This window comes from Doryrhamphus excisus, chromosome 10 (genome assembly GCF_030265055.1).
Source record: "Doryrhamphus excisus isolate RoL2022-K1 chromosome 10, RoL_Dexc_1.0, whole genome shotgun sequence".
Lineage (NCBI taxonomy): Eukaryota > Metazoa > Chordata > Actinopteri > Syngnathiformes > Syngnathidae > Doryrhamphus > Doryrhamphus excisus.
In genome coordinates, this window is record NC_080475.1 from 5,288,909 (window position 1) to 5,310,822 (window position 21,914).

At 42.7% G+C, this 21,914-nt stretch overlaps 1 protein-coding gene across 7 annotated transcripts in view; it reads right to left on the reverse strand.

Moving 5' to 3' along the window:
* The window catches only part of epb41l4b (erythrocyte membrane protein band 4.1 like 4B), a 35,388-nt gene that overhangs the window by 10,878 nt on the left and 2,596 nt on the right, over window positions 1–21,914 (reverse strand). The window contains exons 2-23 of one of the 7 annotated variants that reach the window (XM_058083398.1): window positions 19,120–19,224; window positions 19,013–19,055; window positions 17,608–17,686; window positions 17,349–17,393; window positions 15,435–15,487; window positions 13,764–13,884; window positions 13,435–13,522; window positions 13,279–13,367; window positions 12,443–12,512; window positions 12,209–12,378; window positions 10,892–11,001; window positions 9,342–9,378; window positions 8,309–8,330; window positions 8,077–8,198; window positions 5,850–5,989; window positions 4,985–5,106; window positions 4,764–4,889; window positions 4,635–4,690; window positions 2,874–2,999; window positions 2,634–2,754; window positions 2,415–2,459; window positions 262–1,227 (exon numbers count right to left, since the gene is read on the reverse strand). In XM_058083398.1, the coding sequence (XP_057939381.1) occupies window positions 1,090–1,227; window positions 2,415–2,459; window positions 2,634–2,754; window positions 2,874–2,999; window positions 4,635–4,690; window positions 4,764–4,889; window positions 4,985–5,106; window positions 5,850–5,989; window positions 8,077–8,198; window positions 8,309–8,330; window positions 9,342–9,378; window positions 10,892–11,001; window positions 12,209–12,378; window positions 12,443–12,512; window positions 13,279–13,367; window positions 13,435–13,522; window positions 13,764–13,884; window positions 15,435–15,487; window positions 17,349–17,393; window positions 17,608–17,686; window positions 19,013–19,055; window positions 19,120–19,224 (2,028 nt within the window). In that variant the 3' untranslated portion in view covers window positions 262–1,089. Of the gene's footprint in view, window positions 1–246; window positions 1,231–2,414; window positions 2,549–2,633; window positions 2,755–2,873; window positions 3,000–4,634; window positions 4,691–4,763; window positions 4,890–4,984; window positions 5,107–5,849; window positions 5,990–8,076; window positions 8,199–8,308; window positions 8,331–9,341; window positions 9,379–10,891; window positions 11,002–12,208; window positions 12,379–12,442; window positions 12,513–13,278; window positions 13,368–13,434; window positions 13,523–13,763; window positions 13,885–15,434; window positions 15,488–17,348; window positions 17,394–17,607; window positions 17,687–19,012; window positions 19,056–19,119; window positions 19,225–21,914 lie in introns of those variants that run through there. The other 6 variants (XM_058083395.1, XM_058083397.1, XM_058083394.1 and 3 more) reach the window with 6 other exon arrangements.

A 21,914-nucleotide genomic window follows, 5' to 3' on the forward strand; every position in this document is an offset into this window, starting at 1 on the left:
CAATGTTTAAATGTGTAATTTTTGTTTACATACATTATTTTGCCCTAAATATAAGTGTAGTAAAAATAAATAAATACATTAAATAATAACCAATCAATAGAAAACATGTTATTTTTTTAAACATAAATGTCACTGTTACTATTCATTATTCCAATAAATCCATTGTAATACAGTCCGTTACTTTAAAAAAAAACTTCAGCAACGATAAATACATAAATAAATAAATAAATAAATACAGCATCAACAAAACTTTTACAATACCTTTATGGGCAGAATATAATTTCCTCATTAAAAATGTGCTGAACTTCCTGAAAAAGAACAAAGAAACACGACAGTGAAGTGAATGAGCGTCTTTGAAACCCTTAAAACAGCCTGCATGAAATGATACAAGAAAAAAAAAATGGAGAGAGAGAAAGAGAAAGAGAGCGAGAGAGAGGCTGTGACCCAAAGTGCGTCTTAGTCAACGGTGTAAAACGCCTCTCGAATTCCTTTGGATTGCAAGTATTCATCTTGTGTACAAGAAAAGCTAGAAATACATTTCCTTGTAAAGCAATGTGTCATGAAGGCATGAAGTAGAAATAGACATATAAATAAATAAACACAACAAAACCTGCATCCTGCTGTTCAATACCGACTACTTCCTGTCACGGTCAGGTGTCCCATGACTTTTGTCCATGCGGTGCAACTGAACCTCCGTCACTGCGTGAGGAGGGACAAGCTCTCTGGTAAAAGATGTTTCACGTCAAATACATTCAAGTCGTTCAAAATAATATACCGTATATACATACAGTACTGTATATACATATAGTGTATATGTACACTATAAAGTACAGGATACTGCCTAATATCATGCATGCACCAACAGGGGTGTCCAAGCCTTTAATGAATACTAAACTAAACTAACATAACAGACGTTAAACTCCATCCCATGTTGGTCGATAATGTCAATCAAACCATCTACTAATATCATCTAATGATATCGTGTAGCTCGTTAATAACCATATTTATGGTCATAATAAGCCCTGGGCTCCACCCCTGCCGTATCTATACTTTCCATTGGATGAATAGAAAGGAACACTTAAGCAAATATTATATGCAAATATTAAATAAATATTCACAAATGTTGACTGCGGCCAAAGCCTTTGGGGTCGGAGGTCGTGGTCTCAGAGCTCGGTCATGAGGAGGGCTCGTAGTATCTTCTCTCTGTCCACGCACATTTCCTCGCCGCTACTGCACACGCACACGCACACGCACACGCACACACACACACACACACACACACACAAAATATTAGATTTAGTCCACAAGAAGAATGTCAACAGACATAATAGTACTATCATCTTTGTATTTGTAATACAGTATGCACCATATACTGTATACTATATACTGGATTAGTGGGCGGACATTATAAGTGTTGATATATATATATATGTATATATATTATAGTATTACTACTCTACTCATTAATTCCTCATTAGTTCTTCAGTAACTACTCTAAATGCATGTGCTTTAGTTCCCCAGTAACTACTCTACGAATTAGTTCCTCGGTAACTACTCTACACATCAGTTCATTACTTCTTCAGTAACCACTCTAAATGCATGTGCCTTAGTTCCTCAGTCACTACTCTACTCATTAGTTCTTCATTAGTTTGTCAGTAACTGCCCATTAATTATTCATCAGTTCCACAGTAACTACTCTAAATGAAAATGCCTTAGTTTCTCGGTAACTACTCTACTCATTAGTTTCCCATTAGTTTCTTAGTAACTACTCTATTCATTGGTTCTTCATTAGTTTGTCAGTAACTGCCCATTAATTATTCATCAGTTCCACAGTAACTACTCTAAATGAACGTGCCTTAGTTTCTCAGTAACTACTCTACTCATTAGTTTCCCATTAGTTTCCCAGTAACTACTCTATTCATTAGTTCCTCATTGGTTCCTCAGTGGCTACTCTACTCAGTAGTTCCTCAGTAACTACTCTACTCATTAGTTTCCCATTAGTTTCTTAGTAACTACTCTATTCATTAGTTCCTCATTGGTTCCTCAGTGGCTACTCTACTCAGTAGTTCCTCAGTAACTACTCTACTCATTAGTTTCCCATTAGTTTCTCAGTAACTACTCTATTCATTTTCATTTTCATTCTTTCTGCCAACCTCCTGCTCTCTCTGTGGTTAGTCTGGGCTTTGCCTTGCCTGCCTGGCTGGCATCTAATGGTGGGCGGTCGTTGCTGGGTCACGGTTAATCAAACGCTGCTCTATCAGTATTGATACTGACGTTGGGATCGTGATGATCGATATTTGTATCGATCCGCCCACCACTAGCAGACGCCCCCTTTAAGCAGGACGTGATGGATTGGTTCCAGTAGAAGTGTGTCCATTGTTGTACATGTAAAGAAGATACATAAGGTGCGTTACCTGTCGTGGTGGGCGGCAAGGTAAGGGACCAGGTGCGGGAGGGGGCTACAGTAGCAAGAAGGGGAGCAGTGGGGGGAAGGCAAAGGAGAGACACAGCACGGACCACCCCCCGTCAATGTTGGCACATTGTCCACCTGATGCACACACACACAATCCCACACAGCATGAATCCATTCCCCCCATGACGGCCCCCGTGGGTGACATGAGTGGGCGTGGTACCTGCGGGTAAATGGACGGCTGGACTTGTTTGTCCAGGGAGCTGCTGGAGCCCGACTTGGCCGTGCTCTCACAGGAAATGGCCGCCAGCGCTTCAGGGAGATTGTCTTCATCTTCGTGGTTACTACCCGACAAGGAGAGAGAAAAACGCTCGAGCCTTTCGCAGGATTCGAGATTCGAGATTCCCGGCGAATAAAAGGCCCGCAGTGCAGACCGAGGGCACGACGGCGGCGATGAACTCACAAGCTGAACTGTCTGACGAGACGTTTCCTGCGGTTGGTGCTGGCGCTGGATGCCACGTCTGGTCTGAGGGACGCTTGGTCTGCAGGCAAGATGGACGCCAGCGAGTCTTGGGAGGAGTTGTGATACCTGGAGACCATACTGACATTTTAGTCGTCGACACCTGAGATTCCTCAGTAACTACTCTACGCATTGGTTCTTCATTAGTTTGTCGGTAACTGCTCATTAATTCTTCATTAGTTCCACAGTAACTACTCTACTCATTAATTCCTCATTAGTTCCTCAGTAACTACTCTACTCATTAGTTCCTCATTAGTTCCTCAGTAACTACTCTACTCATTAATTCCTCATTAGTTCCTCAGTAACTACTCTACTCATTAATTCCTCATTAGTTCCTCAGTAACTACTCTACTCATTAATTCCTCATTAGTTCCTCAGTAACTACTCTACTCATTAGTTCCTCAGTAACTACTCTACTCATTAATTTCTCATTAGTTCCTCAGTAACTACTCTACTCATTAGTTCCTCAGTAACTACTCTACTCATTAATTTCTCATTAGTTCCTCAGTAACTACTCTACTCATTAGTTCCTCAGTAACTACTCTACTCATTAATTTCTCATTAGTTCCTCAGTAACTACTCTACTCATTAGTTCCTCATTAGTTCCTCAGTAACTACTCTACTCATTAATTCCTCATTAGTTCCTCAGTAACTACTCTACTCATTAGTTCCCCATTAGTTCCTCAGTAACTACTCTACTCATTAATTCCCCATTAGTTCCTCAGTAACTACTCTACTCATTAATTCCTCATTAGTAACTACTCCAAATACATGAGCCTTAGTTCCCCATTAACTACTCTACGCATTTGTTTCTCATCAGTTCATCTGTAACTACTCTACACATTAGTTCATCATTACTTCTTCAGTAACCACTCTAAATAGTTCCTGAGTGACTACTCGACTCATTAATTCATCATTAGTTCTTCAGTAACTACTCTAAATACATGAGCCTTAGTTCCCTAGTAACTACTCTATGCATTAGTTCCTCATTACTTCATCGGTAACTACTCTACACATTAGCTCCTCATTACTTAGTCAGTAACCACTCTAAATGCATGCGCCTTAGTTCCTCAGTGACTACTCTATGCATTAGTTCTTCATTAGTTTGTCAGTAACTGGTCATTAATTCTTCATCAGTTCCACAGCAACCACTCTAAATGAATGTGCCTTAGTTACCGAGTAACTACTCTACTCATGAGTTCCCTATTAGCTACTCTACTCGTTAGTTCCTCAGTGACTACTCTACTCGTTAGTTCCTCAGTGACTACTCTACTCATTAGTTCCTCAGTAACTACTCCAAATGTATGTGCCTCAGTAACTACTCTACACATTAATCCCTTATTAGTTCCTCAGTAACTACTCTAAATGTATATGCCTTAGTTCCTTAGTAACTCCTCTATACATTAGTTCCTCAGTAACTAGATTTATATGCCGTGGTTCCCCAGTAACCACTCTATGGATTAGTTCCACAGTAACTACTGTACTGATTATCTCCTCAGTAACTAGTAATGTAATGTATGTGCTGACAGGAGCCTCCAAGTCATGAACGTCGGCCATCCCTGCCTTACGTTGGTTCATAAACGTGTTGAAGTATGCTAGCTATCATGCATTTTATGCCTATTATGTAAGCTTCTGCAATATGCTGATAAAACCCTGATTGAACTTTTGTTGGCGTTGAAGGAAGAAAAGATGAACAGAACTGGCCTGTCCTTGAGAGGAGTGTTGGAGTTCTTCCCTCGTGGACTCGATGAACCTTCCTTCTGTGTGCAAAAAGGACGCACATGAAAGCGTTCCCACACGCAGCATGAAATGGAGATCTTCTCTGGTACCCACCCTGAAAGCAGCCTCCATCTGAGCTTTGAAAATGTTACACTTAAGGTGGTCAGGATGCAGAGCCGGAGAGGGGGAGGCGGCGGAGGGAGGATGGAGAGACTTTTCCGACAGCTGCTTCTCTTCTCGCTGCGGAAGGACAAGTGAGAGCAGGCGGGAAATTGATCATCTTGTGAGCAGAAAAGGGGGAGAAAAAAAAATCACTTCCAGGAAGTCTATCTGACCCTGGTGTCCATGTTGAGGAGCAGTGAAGGCCACGGAGGACACTCGCTGTCTGACTCCACGGCCTTTCGGAGAGACGGAGACATCTCCAAGTCTTTTCCCGGGCAGGGCGACGCTCGACATTCTAAAATAAAAAGAAAAATGGCTACAAATAATAATAATAATAATAATAATAATGGGCGGCACGGCGGTCGAGTGGTTAGCGCGCAGACCTCACAGCTAGGAGACAAGGGTTCAATTCCACCCTCGGCCATCTCTGTGTGGAGTTTGCATGTTCTCCCCGTGCATGCGTGGGTTTTCTCCGGGTACTCCGGTTTCCTCCCACATTCCAAAAACATGCTAGGTTAATTAGCCACTCCAAATTGTCCATAGGTATGAATGTGAGTGTGAATGGTTGTTGAAGACAGCTGGGATAGGCTCCAGCACCCCCCGCTACCCTCGTGAGGAAAAAGCGGTAGAAAATGAATGAATAATAATAATAATAATAATAATAATAACATCGACGACCTCATTGTATCTCATTTGGCGTACTCCAATTGTTTACCACTATGTACCTGTTCGATATGTACAGCACTACAGACACTTTTCTAAGTCACTGTTGTTGTATTCATGGTTCTATGGTTAGCGGCGCACTTTATAAATCATACAGAATTGTTGTCAGCAGCGAGTGTGTTTTGTTTCACTAAAGGCTGGGAAATACGGTCACGTACGGTAAAACAATATGCCTTGTATATTGGCAATATACCGTACCGTGTATTTAAACCGCAACGCCATGCTATGCTATAGGAGTGGTATTGTTTCTGTTTGTACCTAAACGCACCGCATACTTGAGATATACTTAATATTTGCAGGTGAAAGTGCACTCACTGATTTTATTGTGCGTGTGGCAAAGCGTGTCCTGGCTGTGTGTGTGGCGGCGATGGCGGCGATGGACCTTGGCGGAATATGACGTCTCGTTCTGTTCCGTGTTTAGCTGATGGTCCGAGGCGGGACCGCTCAGAGGGAAGCTGAGGAGGACGACACAGGACATAATAAAAAAAATACAACAATACAACCATGAAATCATAACATTGTTAATTCAACAAGATTAAAATACTTTTTTTCTGTATTTTTCTCAAGCTGTCGTACTCACTTTGTAGAATTAAGTTGGACATTTTCCATGGCGGTTCAAGAGAATCGATAGGGATTCATTAATTAACCAAACTTCTAGTCTACATAAACTAGGGCTGTCAATTGATTAAAATATTTAATCATGATTAATCACAATTAATCACAGATCGAAATAAGTTACATTACATTTCATTTTAGATTTGATGAGAGTTCTCAATTTCTGCTCAATATTTGTTCCAGATTCAATCAAACTACGGTGTGTTCAAGTGTCAGACAGGAATCGAACACGTGTCAAAAAACCCCCAGCACCGTTAAAAGAAGCTTCCATTAAACTTGACAGCCCTAATAAAAACATAATAATGGCCATTTTGCGAAAACATTCACGCATGGAAACTGTAATTTTAATGTATTTCCCTTCCCCCCCAAAATCAACATATATTGTTACCTTGGTTAGCATCCGTCCCAGTTAGCATCAACAATTTACGGGTGTAATTTGTCGTGTCGTGTTATTGATACACTGCGTGAGCTAGCAAACAAACTGACAACCAAAACTGGAAATTGTATCACCCGTCTATGACATCATCAGCGGTTTATAATTATAATTTTATATGTATAAAACAATTGTAAATGCATATTAATGATATTAACGAAAAGGCACCACACGGACGCCATCTTCCTGTTTAGTCATGAGTTATTTTTGGAATTCAATAGTGTTTCTTTGGCTCCATTTTGGGTCGCAGTACTGAGGCGACAACTACTGAATTGAAGAAACAACTCATGATGTCAAAACAAGAAGGTGGCGGTGGTTGATCTGGCTGCCACATCGTGTCTTTGGGGACAGTCACGTCATGAATAACGACTTCAATGAAGGTAAAAGTAACCTTAAATGTATTAATATACATGGATTCGGTTAGCATCCGTTTTGGTTAGAGTCTGATCTTCTGGAATGAATTAATCACGCTAACCAAGGTTCCACTGTATTCACTGCTAGAAGTAGAAGTCCCAGTAAAAACCATCATAATTGGAGATGAACAAACAAATAAGGGTTGTGGAGAAGTCCATACCTTCATCTCCAGCAATACACACCAATATAAGACCATTAAAAAAAAACGGAACTTCTAAATGCTGTAGGTTGCATTCATTCACATTTGTTTATTTTTTTTTTAAACAAGCAATATGGCAAAAACCCATGAATGGATGAATAAATGAATTAAGGCACAATGTGATTTCAACAGATCTTATCCCACTATCACGGCCAAACCACATTATATGTAAACAAATAGATAAATGTCATCCATGACGTCACGTACGAAAATAAAGCAGCAGCAGCAGCAGCAGCGTCCCGAAAGCAGCATGCAGGATTGCACCCTTTTAACCTCTTGAAAAATTACCGTTCTAAGCACATCTATCACTTCATCGGTGCCTCTAATCTGAGAGAAAAAGTGACAAGTGAAGGCACCGCAAAGCAGGTTCTCGCCTACTACGGACATTTAAAGCTCCTGACCTTGCACAAGCAAACCCAGCCACTATTCAAGCATCCTGTTACATTCTAGTTTGTCTTCTTATAGAACAACAAACAATGTGATGAGAATGATGATGATGGGGAGGGATGGGGAGATTAGGTGGGGGGTCAAAAAAAGAGTCTGGGTCAACAGTCAAATAGGGGTCAAAGTGCAGTCATGACCTTGTCCCTGTGAACGACACTGATGGGTCCAGTGAGGATGCTGGTGGTTCTCTCTGGGATGGGAGGGTGACTGGACACGGGGCTGGACGAGGCCCTGACAGAAGGTCTGAACACACACACAGGCGAGCACACACACAAACACACACACACACACACACACGAGGTGTATGAGCGACATGAAAGTGAGATGAAAGGAAAAGATAGCATTCTAAAAATAGAAACCTGCCCTGCAGTGTGATTAAGCGACTAAATATGTGGTCACGTCATGCCCTCGTCGCTACGCCGGTCCCACCGTCCTACCTGTGCGGCGCCGTGTGCCCGGAGGGATGCAGGTAAATGGAGGGCGTGAAGGAGGTGTGGGCCGCCGTGTGGGCCGCCGGGTGCCACGCCTCGTGACCCGCCATCGGGATGTTGTGCTGGTACTGGAGAGGATTGGAGAAAATTAAATGTCACAGAGCCGCCACGCGTGCTGTGACGGCGTGTGTGTGTGTGCGTGTGTGTGTTTTTAAGAAGGTCATCGGAGGTCACTCACTGCGTGCAGGCTGGGATCAGGGCTGGCGCGAGGGCGGGAAAAAGAAAGACGACAATCAATGAGGTTCAATGCTTCGTATGGCAGCACTGTACAGTTCATAGCTTGATCCGATATGGAGTTAAAGTGCAGTTCAGTTGGTGTCTTTGACTTGGGGATGACACACGAGTATCAAGATATTAAGTATCACGGTCTTGTCGCCGGTATCCCCAGCACGCATCTTTCGACGAGTAAAAATGTACTTTATAACAAACAGTAGCAGTTGTGCTACTTCCTTATAGTAAACAAAACTGCATGTACTAAAGATAAAAACATTCATTCATTTTCTACCGCTTTTCCTCACGAGGGTCGCGGGGGGTGCTGGAGCCTATCCCAGCTGTCTTCGGGCGAGAGGCGGGGTACACCCTGGACTGGTGGCCAGCCAATCACAGGGCACATATAGACAAACAACCATTCACACTCACATTCATACCTATGGACAATTTGGAGTGGCCAATTAACCTAGCATCTTTTTGGAATGTGGGTCCAAAAACCCACGCATGCACGGGGAGAACATGCAAACTCCGCACAGAGATGGCAGAAGGGTGGGATCGAACTCGGGTCTCCTAGCTGTGAGGCCTGCGCATGTGCCACTTCCTTATAGTAAATAAAATTACAAGTACTGAAGATAAAAACATGAAGTAGAAATAGAAAGTAGAGTAATACACAATGTTATTCATACACAAATGGCTGGGAACAAACACTAAAACAAAAGTAACCCTTTTTCTTTGGTATGAATCACATGACCAACCCCCCCTCCCCCCCACTATTTGTTGTTAGGCAGAGTTCATCAGGTTCAAGCATTCAAACAGTTTCATGAGTCTAACTAATAATGAAACCAGTCAGCGGAACGTCCCTGCAGTACTTCCTGTGCTCTGCAGGGTGCACCAGCGAGTCGTAAGCGTGGGGCAACGACGCAGCGGGCGAAGAAGAAGGAACAAACACGGCGCCATGACCCAAATATCACAAATAAAAAAGCGTATCCTCGCGTGCTTACCTGATGTGAGCCGGCTTCACTGGGGAGATGGCAGCAACTGGGAAGCAGAGAAAACACGTAAACCATGTGACCTTTCAACTGCGGTCGAGGCGGTGTTGAATAGCCGTGAGGGCGCAGGCGCGGCGCCTGCTCAAAGGGAAGGGATTAAAGGGAGAGTGACAGCAGGTGTTTTTTGACAGTATGGAAAGGTGACACTTTAAACCCGGGGAATGTAAAGCACTTTCTTGACGCTAACAAGCTCAATTACCAGTTGCGTAAGAATGGAAAAATGATTTCTTACAGCCAAATTGTTCAATAATTACTTCAGGCGGGGGTTGCAGACAAATGTGGTTACTCCCCAACTCATTAAAATACATCACATATTGCCATAACATATCAACATATGTAGATCGAGCAGGTTTATTGCACGGTTAATTGCACGATTATTGTACAGGATTATTGGAGTCTGACAGCAGGAGGAAGGAAAGACCTTCATCACCTGACAAAATGTATAATTCCATCCATCCATCCATTTTCCATGCCGCTTATCCTCATTAGGGTGGTGGGGGGCATGCTGGAGCCTATGGACTGGTGGCCAGCCAGCCAATCACAGGGCACATATAGACAAACAACCATTCACACTCACATTCATACCTACGGACAATTTGGAGTCGCTAATTAACCTAGCATGTTTTTGGAATGTGGGAGGAAACCGGAATGCAAACTCCACACAGAGATGCCCAAGTCGAGAATCGAACCCAGGTTTTCCCGATCTCCTGACTGTGTGGCCTATTGCAGTAAGGTTTAATTATATTTATTATTATTATTTTACTATTATATTACTATATACTCTTTGTTACTTATTCATGTTTTTTTAGATTACTTCCTATTATTATTATGGAGTTACTATGTTCTATATCAAGGGTGGGCAAACTACGGCCCAGGGGCCACATGCGGCCCACCAAGCGTTTGAATCCGGCCCCTCAGTTGCGTTCTAAGTATTTAAATTTTTAACATACAAGCTGGCAACATGAGAACATGGTAACATGTCTTATTCAGGGAAAAATTAAATTGAATTAAATTAAATTAAATTAAATTAAATTAAATTAAATTAAATTAAATTAAATTAAATTAAATTAAATTAAATTAAATTAAATAATTTGATGTGGTCGGATGTTTGAAGTGCTCCTGAAAAAAGGGACATGAGAACATACAGCTGGTAGTACGACACTTTAACAGATGAAATTAGACTAATAATTCAATGCGGACTGTTAGAATTATATATAATTAAATATAAATATAATTAGAATTATCCCCATTGGATGCAGAGCAGAAAGAGGAGGTAAGGTAGCGTCCGCGGGGAGCCAAGTCCCTGAATGCGACATGCTTTCGCTGATTTCGATGTAATGTGATGCCTTAAATGCAAGCGTGTGACGTCATTATTACACTGCAAGCTCGACAATGTTCTGACGCAATGTTGTGCCTCGGCAGGCGTGAAGGGGGCCGACGGTGAGCGATGGCGCATCTGGTCGACTCTCCGGTCGTACACGGCGTGGTCTGATAAGACTCACCTTTGCCCAGCGACTGCGTGCGGGAGGGGTAGCGTTTGCTCGGCCTTCTCTCGAACGTGCTGGCTCGCCTCAGTCGGCTGCTGTGAGTGGCCTGGTACTCCGTTTTACCACTGCCAGGGACAAGGGAAAGGAATCAAGGAATCAAGGAATCAAGGAATCAGGAAGTATTTTCCGTGTTATTGTTATGACGACAGCCGCAGCTCACGTATGACTAAAGATACGTTGCAGACTTCACACTGGCCATTTTTGCTGTTTTCACATAAAGTTGAGACATTTTGATCCCTGGTTCCAGGGGTGTCCAACATGCGGCCCAGGGGTCATTTGGAGCCGACAGCTTGTTTTTTTACTGGCCCGTGGTACGTCTCCTCGCTGTGTGGCCTGCGCGCCGACCACTCGTCCACCGTTCATTTATTCATTCATTCATTCATTTTCTGCCGCTTATCCTCACAAGGGTCGCGGGGGTGCTGGAGCCTATCCCAGCTGTCTTCAAGCGAAACGTACGGACAATTTGGAGACGGCAATTAACCTAGCATGTTTTTGGAATGGCTGGCGACCAGTGCAGGGTGTACCCCGCCTCTCGCCCGAAGACAGCTGGGATAGGCTCCAGCACCCTCCGAATGAATGAATGAATGTTTTTGGAATGTGGGAGGAAACCGGAGTACCCGGAGAAATCCCACGCATGCACGGGGAGAACATGCAAACTCCACACAGAGATGCCCGAGGGTGGAATCGAACTCCGGTCTCCTAGCTGTGTGGCCTGCGCGCTAACCACTAGGCCATGTAATAATATTAAATATTAAAATAATGTAATGGTTGAACCTTTTCTATTTTTCCAAAATGAAACATATCAAGTTTGGACACCCCTGCCTTGTTCTATGTTACTGATTTATACACGTCGGTACAAATCCTGCTGCCTGCCTTTGCAAGGCAGCAAGCCGTGCGCTCCGTGGAGCCCTTGTGGAAAATAAGAGGATGTGTCCCTCAGGTGTGAATACTTGCTTTGGTTAAAAAAGAAAAAAAAAAGCGAGAAAGAAAACAATATGAAGGACATATCTCAGTCGCCATAGGAACACATCCATGTAACCATAGATACGACATCACCATAGATACGAAGCACACATCACCGCTCGTATGTTGGGGCCGGGACCCGCGTATACTTTTGATGAGCACGTTGAGGATTTAAAAGCATTACTAGTGTCGCTTGTTTTGTTTGATTCCGTTTCATTTCTGATAAAGGAGATAACGGCAAACGGCAAACTTCAGAGGACAAAATGGCCGCTACGCTTGGGCTCTCGCTACCTGTGATTTGAGCTCTACCTGAATCTGAAGCGGGAGCCCAGTCGCGTGAAGTCGCTGCGGCCCGTCTTGCCCGTGGTTGGCTGCCGTAGCCGGAAGAAGGCGTGGCTCTCCACGGCGCACTTCCACACGTGTTTGCAGCTCTTGGCGCTGGCCAGCTGGAACACGAAGGTGTGCTCCTGCTCGCGGCCCTTTGGAAATGGAGGACATGGAAATGGATAATATAGCCAACGTGTTTGGTTGTAGACTACCAACCTGGTCGTCGTCCTCCACCACCACCAAAGTGAGTCGGCTCTTTTTGAAATCCAGACGTGTGATTTTGGGCCTGCGTGTCAAATACAACGTCAACATTTTAGTGAGATGACATATTTAATGACCGCATATAATTAATGATTTCATTTTGCTGGTTGTTTGACCTCGCAGGCTACTTCCTGTCCATTGTTGTGTATGCGTGTTTCTCAGCGTTTACATCGTGATCACTGCAATGTGAGACCTATAGTGGTTTTAAAAAATTGTACGTACTTTATTTATTATTTATAGATTATTTTATATTATATATATTATTATATTATAATATATATATTTTATTTTATATTGTTTTATTATTATATATTATTTATTTATTTGATATTTGGTTTATTTATTATTTATTATTTATTATTTATAGATTATTTCATATTATATTATTATATATATTATTATATATATATTATTTTATATTATTTTATTATTATATACCGTTCATTCATTCATTTTGTGCCGTTTATCCTCACAAGGGAGGTGCTGGAGCCTATCCCAGCTGTCTTCAGGCGAAACCTACGGATGTGTAAGAAATCTGTGTATTCCGGTTCATAAAGATATCCCGGTGGCTTCGTGCTGAAAGGAATGTCGTCATCACTTGTTTCGGAGTCAGACATGTTTACTTCCACCATCCCAGCAGTAAACACTGTGAAACCGGTGAAGCAAATGTGCGTAACAATGGACAGGCGGGAGCGCAAAGTGATACAAAAAAAACAACACTTTTTGTGAGGTCTGATGTTTTTGGGGATACCCCACAAAAAAAAAAAAGCTGAGCTTTTGTGACATCTTACCAAAAGAAGAGGCCGATTTTGTTGGCGCCCTCAAACACCAGGATGCCCGTGGGAGTGAGACCAAGTGCGTAATCACCTCCGTCTCTGCCCTGAAGATTTAGCACATTTAAAGCTCGGCATTGCCCACCTGGGTTGGATGAATGGAGGATGGCACACCTTAACAAAGTGCATGTCTACTCCATAAAGCTCCAGCCACTTGCATTTGTTGAGGAAGGAGATCTCGGCTTGGGAGGGACTCTTCCCCCTGCAAAGAGACGGCATCTACTTAATGGGTGTTGTCCTCACTTTGCATGGCATACGTAATCTAATCCCAGATGGGAGCGATCAGACCGCCGCTGGGTTAAATACTGCCCCGAATCAATCAAGACCCTCCTGGGATTAATCCCATAATCCTTCACACAGACCGGCCGCAGAGTGGCTGGCTGAGGAAGAGGAGGACGTGACGGCGACTACTCGCTCGTCGCCTGAAAACGTCCACGTCTCACCTGAGGTCCAGCCACCTGCTGAAGATGTCCGCCTCCATGGCTTCACTTTGTTTCGGAGTGAAGCGGAATTCCGACACCAGCTCGGGGGAGTGGTCCAAGGGATCGCAGTCGCCCAGCTCGCCTGCAATTAAGCAAGAAAACGGTCTCACGTTACGATAAAGTAGTCCACAGAGTCCACAGTTGGTGCCATTTGGCGCCAGTTCAATTTGCTGTGTCGCCAATAAGGTGCCTAGTGGCGTGCAGTGGCTCAAACTGCCTCCCAACTGGCTCGTGGTGGCCCGTAACGGCGGCAAAAATTGAATTTGTCGGGAAAGAAAATTTCAAAATGTTTAAAATCTTCATCGCGCCACTTGCATCCAGCAATCGGTGCCAAGTGTCCACCAAGTGGAACCAAATGTCACGAACAATCCGCCTATTGGAATGTAATGGCCCGAGCCAAGTTGCGCCAATGATGCTACTCGGTGTCCACTGGGCTAGTGCCAGTTGGTGCCACTTCTCGCCAAAGATTATGTGATTGCCACGAATAACGGTAACATGCCGAGCGAACATTAATTCGGCGCCACAGCGAGCCACTACGTGCCAATCACATAATCTTTGACACCAACTGGCGCCGACCCAGTGGACTCCTAGCATAATAAAGAACTAATGAGGAACAAATGATTGGTGGTTTGGGTTAGGTAGGTTCGTCCCCCATTAACAAGTCATTTTGTGTACTTTATTGTGAAGTCTTACCAGGAAGAGAAAACAACAAAAACAGCAAGAAAAATGAAAAAAAAAAAAAAACAGCAGTAATTTAATGATGATAATAAAGTAAAAATATCAGAATGAAGTCATAATACTAATATTAAAAAAATTGGAACAGCACGACAAAATACTTTATGAGCATAACGTGTTAGTACTGTGAGGAACAAAAATACACTTTTCACAATAATTTTTTGCAATAATTTTGGCAATATTGGTAACAAAACACAACCAGTCCAGGGTGTAACTCGCCTGACGACAGCTGGGATAGACTCCAGCATAATAATAAGCACCAGCGATATAGAAAAGTCTAAACATTCTTGGAGTAAAGTCGTAGTTTAATGAAAAAAAAACAAAAATGTAAAAGGTACAAATACACTTTGTCACCTACAACACAAAGGCTGTTTTTTTCTTTAAATATTAATTGGACAGACGGACAGATAGACATATAGGTGGAAGCAACAGCGCCTCTGCTGGTCGCAGTCAAGCGGTGCGCTTCATTCTCCCTCTTGGAGACACGATTGATGAGCAGTTTATGCTCTGAAAATGATAACTTTACAAACGATAACGGTCATTTGTTTGATTGTCCCTTATAATGACATATTTAAAAATATATTGATGAGTATAGTTATAGTTATAGTATAGTTATAGCATCAATCATGCTTTTGTTCATACTTAATACAGCTCTGGTACTGGATCTCATTAGTAGTGTGCAGGTTTACCTAACGTTGTTACACACTCAAACTAATAGGCAGTGAATATTTACATGTCTCGGGAATAACAATAATTAAAAAAAGCTATTTCTGGACGATTTGGCATTTGAGATTTGCCGAAGGGGAAATATTACTAATCTAACACCGCTTCTATAATAATAATATTTTCCTTTCATTAAAAGGAACCATGTTGGAGGTATAAAAAAAAAGCACTTACTTTGCAAACAGTACGCAGCCAGCTCTACTGAGACATCGTATGGACATTTCAGTCTGAGGAGAGAAGAAAAAAAAAAGGGGGGCAAGATGAGCTGCTGTGATCAGCGGCTGTCAGTGGGATGGCTGCGTACACACCGGGCCAAGTCAAATACAATCATCTACCTGTCTGTGTGTGTGTGTGTATGTGTGTGTGTGTGTGTGTGTGTGTGTGTGTGTGGCTAGAGGAGCAACCCTCTTCCGAAAATAATCATCTCTCTTCAGCTCCTGATCTTGAGTGTTATAATAGAGCTGCACTCAGGGGATGTGTGGCCCAGATAAAGCCGGAACACAGAGATGGCCAATATACTGCTGCTTATGTGTGTGTGTGTGTGTGTGTTCGCATGCAGTCTGTGTATGTGACACTTGTGTCACCTGACCTTTGATCCCCACCCCGCAGGCTGCGGGGTTGGTTATCATTCCGCTGATAGGCGTGAAACTTTGAACTTAGCTTTGAAGCGCATTGTTTTGGGGATGATCTATCCATTCCGTTTACGACTTTCGTGGTTTACAACCTACGCCCATAAATTACAGTGGAGTCTCTGTTTATATACAAACGCAGAAGAAGCATCCGAACATGTGAATGTATTATCCTACATTGGCCACTGGGTGTCAGTAATTGTCCAGTGAGATAATAATAATAAGGCACAATAATAATGACATAATAATTACAACTAGCTAAAACGTTCCACGTCACTTCCTGTCCTCCACACATTTAATGTCACACACACGTTTTTTTTCCGTCTTACATGGCTTATATACTCTTACTATGTGTACTGTATTGGGTAATACATGTGTAAAGCCACTGCAGTACGCTGTCCAGAAATAAACAAGGACCTGTTAACATGTGAGTCCAGATCATCTTATTTATGTCTAATATGTCTTATTTTATCTGATTATATCTACTATAGTGGCTAATCTGCGTGTAAATGTGACTATAGGGGTGTTATTTCATGTCTGGAGGGCTCTAAACATGTTCATTCATTCATTCATATTCTACCGCTTTTCCTCACGAGGGTCGCGGGGGTGCTGGAGCCTATCCCAGCTGTCTTCGGGCGAGAGGCGGGGTACACCCTGGACTGGTGGCCAGCCAATCACAGGGCACATATAGACAAACAACCATTCACACTCACATTCATACCTATGGACAATTTGGAGTCGCCAATTAACCTAGCATGTTTTTGGAATGTGGGAGGAAACCGGAGTACCCGGAGAAAACCCACGCATGCACAGGGAGAACATGCTAACTCCACACAGAGATGGCCGAGGGTGGAATTGAACCCTGGTTTCCTAGCTGTGAGGTCTGCGCGCTAACCACTAGACCGCCGTGCCGCCCGTCAGTAATTGTCCAGTGAGATAATAATAATAAGGCACAATAATAATGACATAATAATTACCACTAGCTAAAACTCATCTCTGAACGTTCCACGTCACTTCCTGTCCTCCACATATTTAATGTCACACACACGTTTTTTTTCCGTCTTACATGGCTTATATACTTAAGGTGACTATAGGGGTGTTATTTCATGTCTGGAGGGCTCTAAACATGTTACAAAACATATTTAAAAGATCATAAACAGGCTTTCTATGCTACGACTACAACAATATTCCATTTATTAACATTTAATCCTTCTTGGAGGAAATTCATATTATCGCTGAACCAATTAACCGTGGTTAACGAGGGACGAGTGTGCTTAGTTTGGACCTGAGCGGTTTGTAAATATGAGGCCTAGAGCCAGGTCCGTACGGTGGAGAACGATGGCGCCCTCATTGTCCCTCGCCAACGTTCAGCCCATCATACGGCCACCCCCCCGATGGCAGTGTTTCAAACACCTCGGTTTACGTGAAAATGTGTCTCTTACGTGTCCACTCCACTTACTTGCCAGACAGGATGTCTTGTCGAAGCTGCAGCACAAACAGATACCTGCAGTGAGAAATAGAACGTGAAAAATAACATAAATGTGTATATGCACATTTTAAATTGACCAATAACATCCATATTGCTGACATAATACAAGCTCCTTGTTCTACAAAGTCCATTTGGCGACAACGTCATTTGCCTCACGTTCCCTCTGGACCTCATCATTATCGCCATCACGCTGAAGAGAGACGTGTTTTTTTTTTTTCTCTCCCCTTACCTTGTGAATTCCTCACGCAGGTTATTTGGCTCCGAGGAGTAAAATTTCACTCTGAAGAACAGTCGGAATGGTGGACCATCTGAGGGAAGGAAAAGCCAGAAGGGGAATTCAGTTCATTCGCTGCCCTGCAAATTTGACACCTCACAAAAATATGTGATCAGGAGTTACATCCCGGCGTATGTGCTCCGACGTGCAAAAATGGGGAAAATAATTGCAAGATTTTTTTTGCGTCATTAACGCATGCGTATCATGTGATGTCAGCCAAGATACTGCTGTACTCTCATGTAAGGAAAGAGGAATATTTAAAGGGGATGTATGATGTTTTTTCCACTTTTCTTACCTATAAATAGCCACGTTTACATGAGTTTTTCCTTTTTCCGAATGGAATCTTTCCGAATGACTTTTCTGAAAACAATGGTATCCATGGAATATTTCAGTCTACATGCGCTGCTATAATCAAACAGAATAGTCAATGGGGCATGCCCAGTAAAAACGTAAACATCAACATCAACATCACGTGATACCGGCTTCCCCGAGTTTTTCTTTCACTTGTTGGAATAACCAACGTATTGCCAGTTTTTCGAACGCACCCGGGATGAATTTAAACAGGAAAAGATCAAATTCAATCTTGCTAATATTTTATGATTTTATGATTAGATATATATTTTTTATTTTTTAATAAAACTGGAATTGTGAATAAAGTATGGAAGTGTTTACATTCTGTTCCACAGATGGCGCTAATGCACACTAAAACTGCTTGCCAACCGCCAATAAACAACAGAAGAAGAAAAACTTTCCGTTTGAGCGGGTACAAGACACCTCGATCGGATCGGGGAAAGGAATATTCCACCCCCCGGGAATCTCATTATATGTTCATTCGGATCGGCACTTTTCTTTGGGAATGAGGTGTATAGAAAGGTTACATTACGTTATACCGTTTGAGCAAATAAACCGAATGCAATTGGGATATTTGGGTCCATGTAAACGTGGCTAGTGATGTTGGAATGTTGAACGATGCCAAAGTTTCGGATAATGAGGTTTTGCACATTTGGAAGCGAGTTTTTTTCACTGTAACGTCACAGCAGGTGCAGATTCCGGAAGTTCTAGAAAGCTTTCCGTGCTGGTTATTGTGTGTAGCTGCTCTATAGGAGTCCACAACTCAATACAAAAGGGCCGAAATGAGCATAATAGGTCCCCTCTGTGCAGGCTGTGAGCAGTGAGTGGATGTCCTGTTTCCCGTGTATCACATCAGCTTCTCCATGTTCACACAGCAGAGCAAACAAGGGTACAGCAGCTCCAAATGCTAATCGCCACGTCAACATTTGATAATGCACCACCTGGTCCCGCCATGCACACAAGCCATCCCAGGCATCTTAAAAAAAAAAAAAAAAAAAATGTAGCGTACCTTTGATCTCTTTCTTGATTTGCTTGGACATATCCAGCCAGTGCTGTTGGGAAAGAAAATGTCATCAAAAAAAAGTCAAGCTTGTGTATTTTAAATGAAGGACTCACCGAAACTTGGTCAGAGTCCATGTATTGTAGGCCAAAGTAGTCCGCCTCCACCAGATCTATGTGATACATGATTTGGTCAAAAAGGTCCTGGCCTTTGCATTTGCTCTACAACGGAAAAACACAAAAGTGAATTGTTTCCAAAAAGGGGCTTAGTGAGTGTTGAATATACTGATCTTTTATAGCTAAACTCAATCTCACGCAGCTTTTATGGCTGACAATGTGAGCTAAAACAATTATACATTTTGAAAAAATTATTATTATTTTTATCAGACTCATCATTGTCTTGTCTTGATAACAAATAGCGAGACTGACAACAATCTATCGAGTCAAAAACATGGCGTCGCTCACTCGACAGTACATTCATGCCAGTAATAAAGACAAATCAAGCTGATGAATGATAGCCAGCCTCGCCAGCCAAGGGCCGTGGAATGAAGGCGAAGAACGGGCGGAGTCGGCCGTCATGCCAACCATAGCGCAGTGTGAGTCCTTGTGTATAATAATAAATAATGGATTAGATTTATGTAGCGCCTTTTCGTTCACTCCTCAGCATCGGTAGGTGGTAAACTACATCCGGAGCCACAGCTGCTCTTGGGTATACGAACAGAAACGTGGCTGCCGTATCACGCCTTCGAACACCAGTGGGCAGCACATGAAATCATTTGAAAATCATCACATAAAATACAATTCAATGAAATCCTTCTATAAAACATACATACATTTAAACAGGAAAAGATCAAATTCAATTTTGCTAATATTTTATAATTAAACTCGGGACATGTTTTATATATAGATATATATTTTCTTTTTTAATAAAACTGCACTTGTGAATGGAGTATAGAAGGGTTTAGATTCTGTTTCACAGATAATAAATAATGGATTAGATTTATGTAGCGCCTTTCATTCACTCCTCAGCCTCGGTAGGTGGTAAACTACATCTGGAGTCACAGCTGCCCTTGGATAGACGGACAGAAACGTGGCTGCCAAATCACGCCTCCATGAAAAAATTTGAAAATCATCACATAAAATAAAATTCCATGAAATCCTTCTATAAAACATACAAGTAAAAATTGAAAGTGTCGGTAAGATAGTTTTGGAACTGTTTTTTAGCCGGGATTTGAACATTTGCCAATGTTGAGGATTGTCTCACATCTTCTGGAAGACCGTTCCAGATTTTGGCAGCATAAAACCGAAACGCAGCCTCATCTTGTTTTAGGTTTAGTCCTGACTCTGGGCAACTGCAGGAGACCTCTGTGCTAGCTTATATGACTGTAACGGGTCTCTGGCGCAAAACCGTGAAAACTTGACTTTTTGTACACAAACAGAGTCTGTTCTCTGTGCAACAGGAACATCTTCTTCGGCGTTTATCTTGTTTATGTGTGCCTTTTCATCACGTCATCATGTGATGCAAATGTATTACTCTTTTGAACGCATATTGTTTGTTTCCGAGAAGTCAATCTCTTCACTTTGAGCTGACGGAATTCCAACCAGAGCTGGACTCATGGGACCAAGTGGGGAAAGGGGGGTAGATGTAGTACAGTGCTGATCCAAGTTCATGTCAACAAAATCCCCAACTATCCCAACGTAAACAGGTTCCATTGTAACACAGGAGTCAGTCTTCATGTGGGCTTCATTGTCTGCAACCGGAACTGAACCAGCTCCACTTTAGACAGTAAAGTGGGTGGGTGTGCGTTTAAAAAAGAAAAAAAAAAAAAAAAAAGATGACAACCCTGTACTTTGGATCCTGATAACCAGTCCAAACTTCCTGGTGAGTGTGTGAGGAAATCAGAGGCATTAAAGGATTGGGGACATGAGGGGAGGGAGAGTGGGGGGAAAAAAAAAAAAAAAAAAAAAAAAACATCCTTGCTCATTCCGCAAGCACGTATTCTGATTGAAGTCATGACCCGGATCCTATTTGTGACCACGAAGCGGCAATAGCGGGACACAAATGACCTAGTCCCACATGGTGAACGGCTAATAAGCTTTTACCGCCTGGGCTGTCTCACCTGCGTCGGAGCCTTGGGGGAAATATGAAGACATGAGCAAACTTGTTGCAACACATCTGTGACTAAGCCGCCACCGCTCTGATGAGCCATGTGTCACTTTGCATTATTTGTCGGTGCCGCGATACCTTAGCGGAACGTCCGTGCTGGTGTTGTTTCCCGCTGCTGGGAGTCCCAGCTGGACACACATACATATACACACCGGAGAAGCATGAGCTGATGCACACACAACCTTCAAAAAAAACATCTTACAAAAAGCCACTTACGCACGCATACCCACACACTCGCTCATCATCCACCCCACTTGTGTGTGTCTGTGACATCAAATCAGATCAGGGACTCGGGGAATTGAGAAAGGATGGAGGAGGAGGAGGAGGAGAGAGTGTGAGCAAGAAGATTAAGATGGCACAAGGAGGGAAGACAAGGGGAGTTCTGAGGGCAAAGCAAGCGAGGAGAAGGGCTTGGACTCGCTTGGAATCGTATGGCTTCATTTCCCTAAAGCCAAAACAGGGAAGTGATGCGGTGAGCTGGCAGAGCGTACAGTAGACATAACCACGCCTCTTTGGTGCACCTTGGCAGGAAAACACACGCCTTGTTTGGCTCTTTGAAAGCAACGCTGGTAACGCTAGCGGTACGCAGGCTCGTGTTGTGGTACGGAAAAACATGAGATATTTCATTTTATTACACTTAAGTGGGAATATATACGTGAAATATGCATTAAATACAAATTTGGGGTGTAAAGGTATGCTGCAATCCTAGTTTATAAAGCTTTTAAAGCAATGGTTCACAACTTCT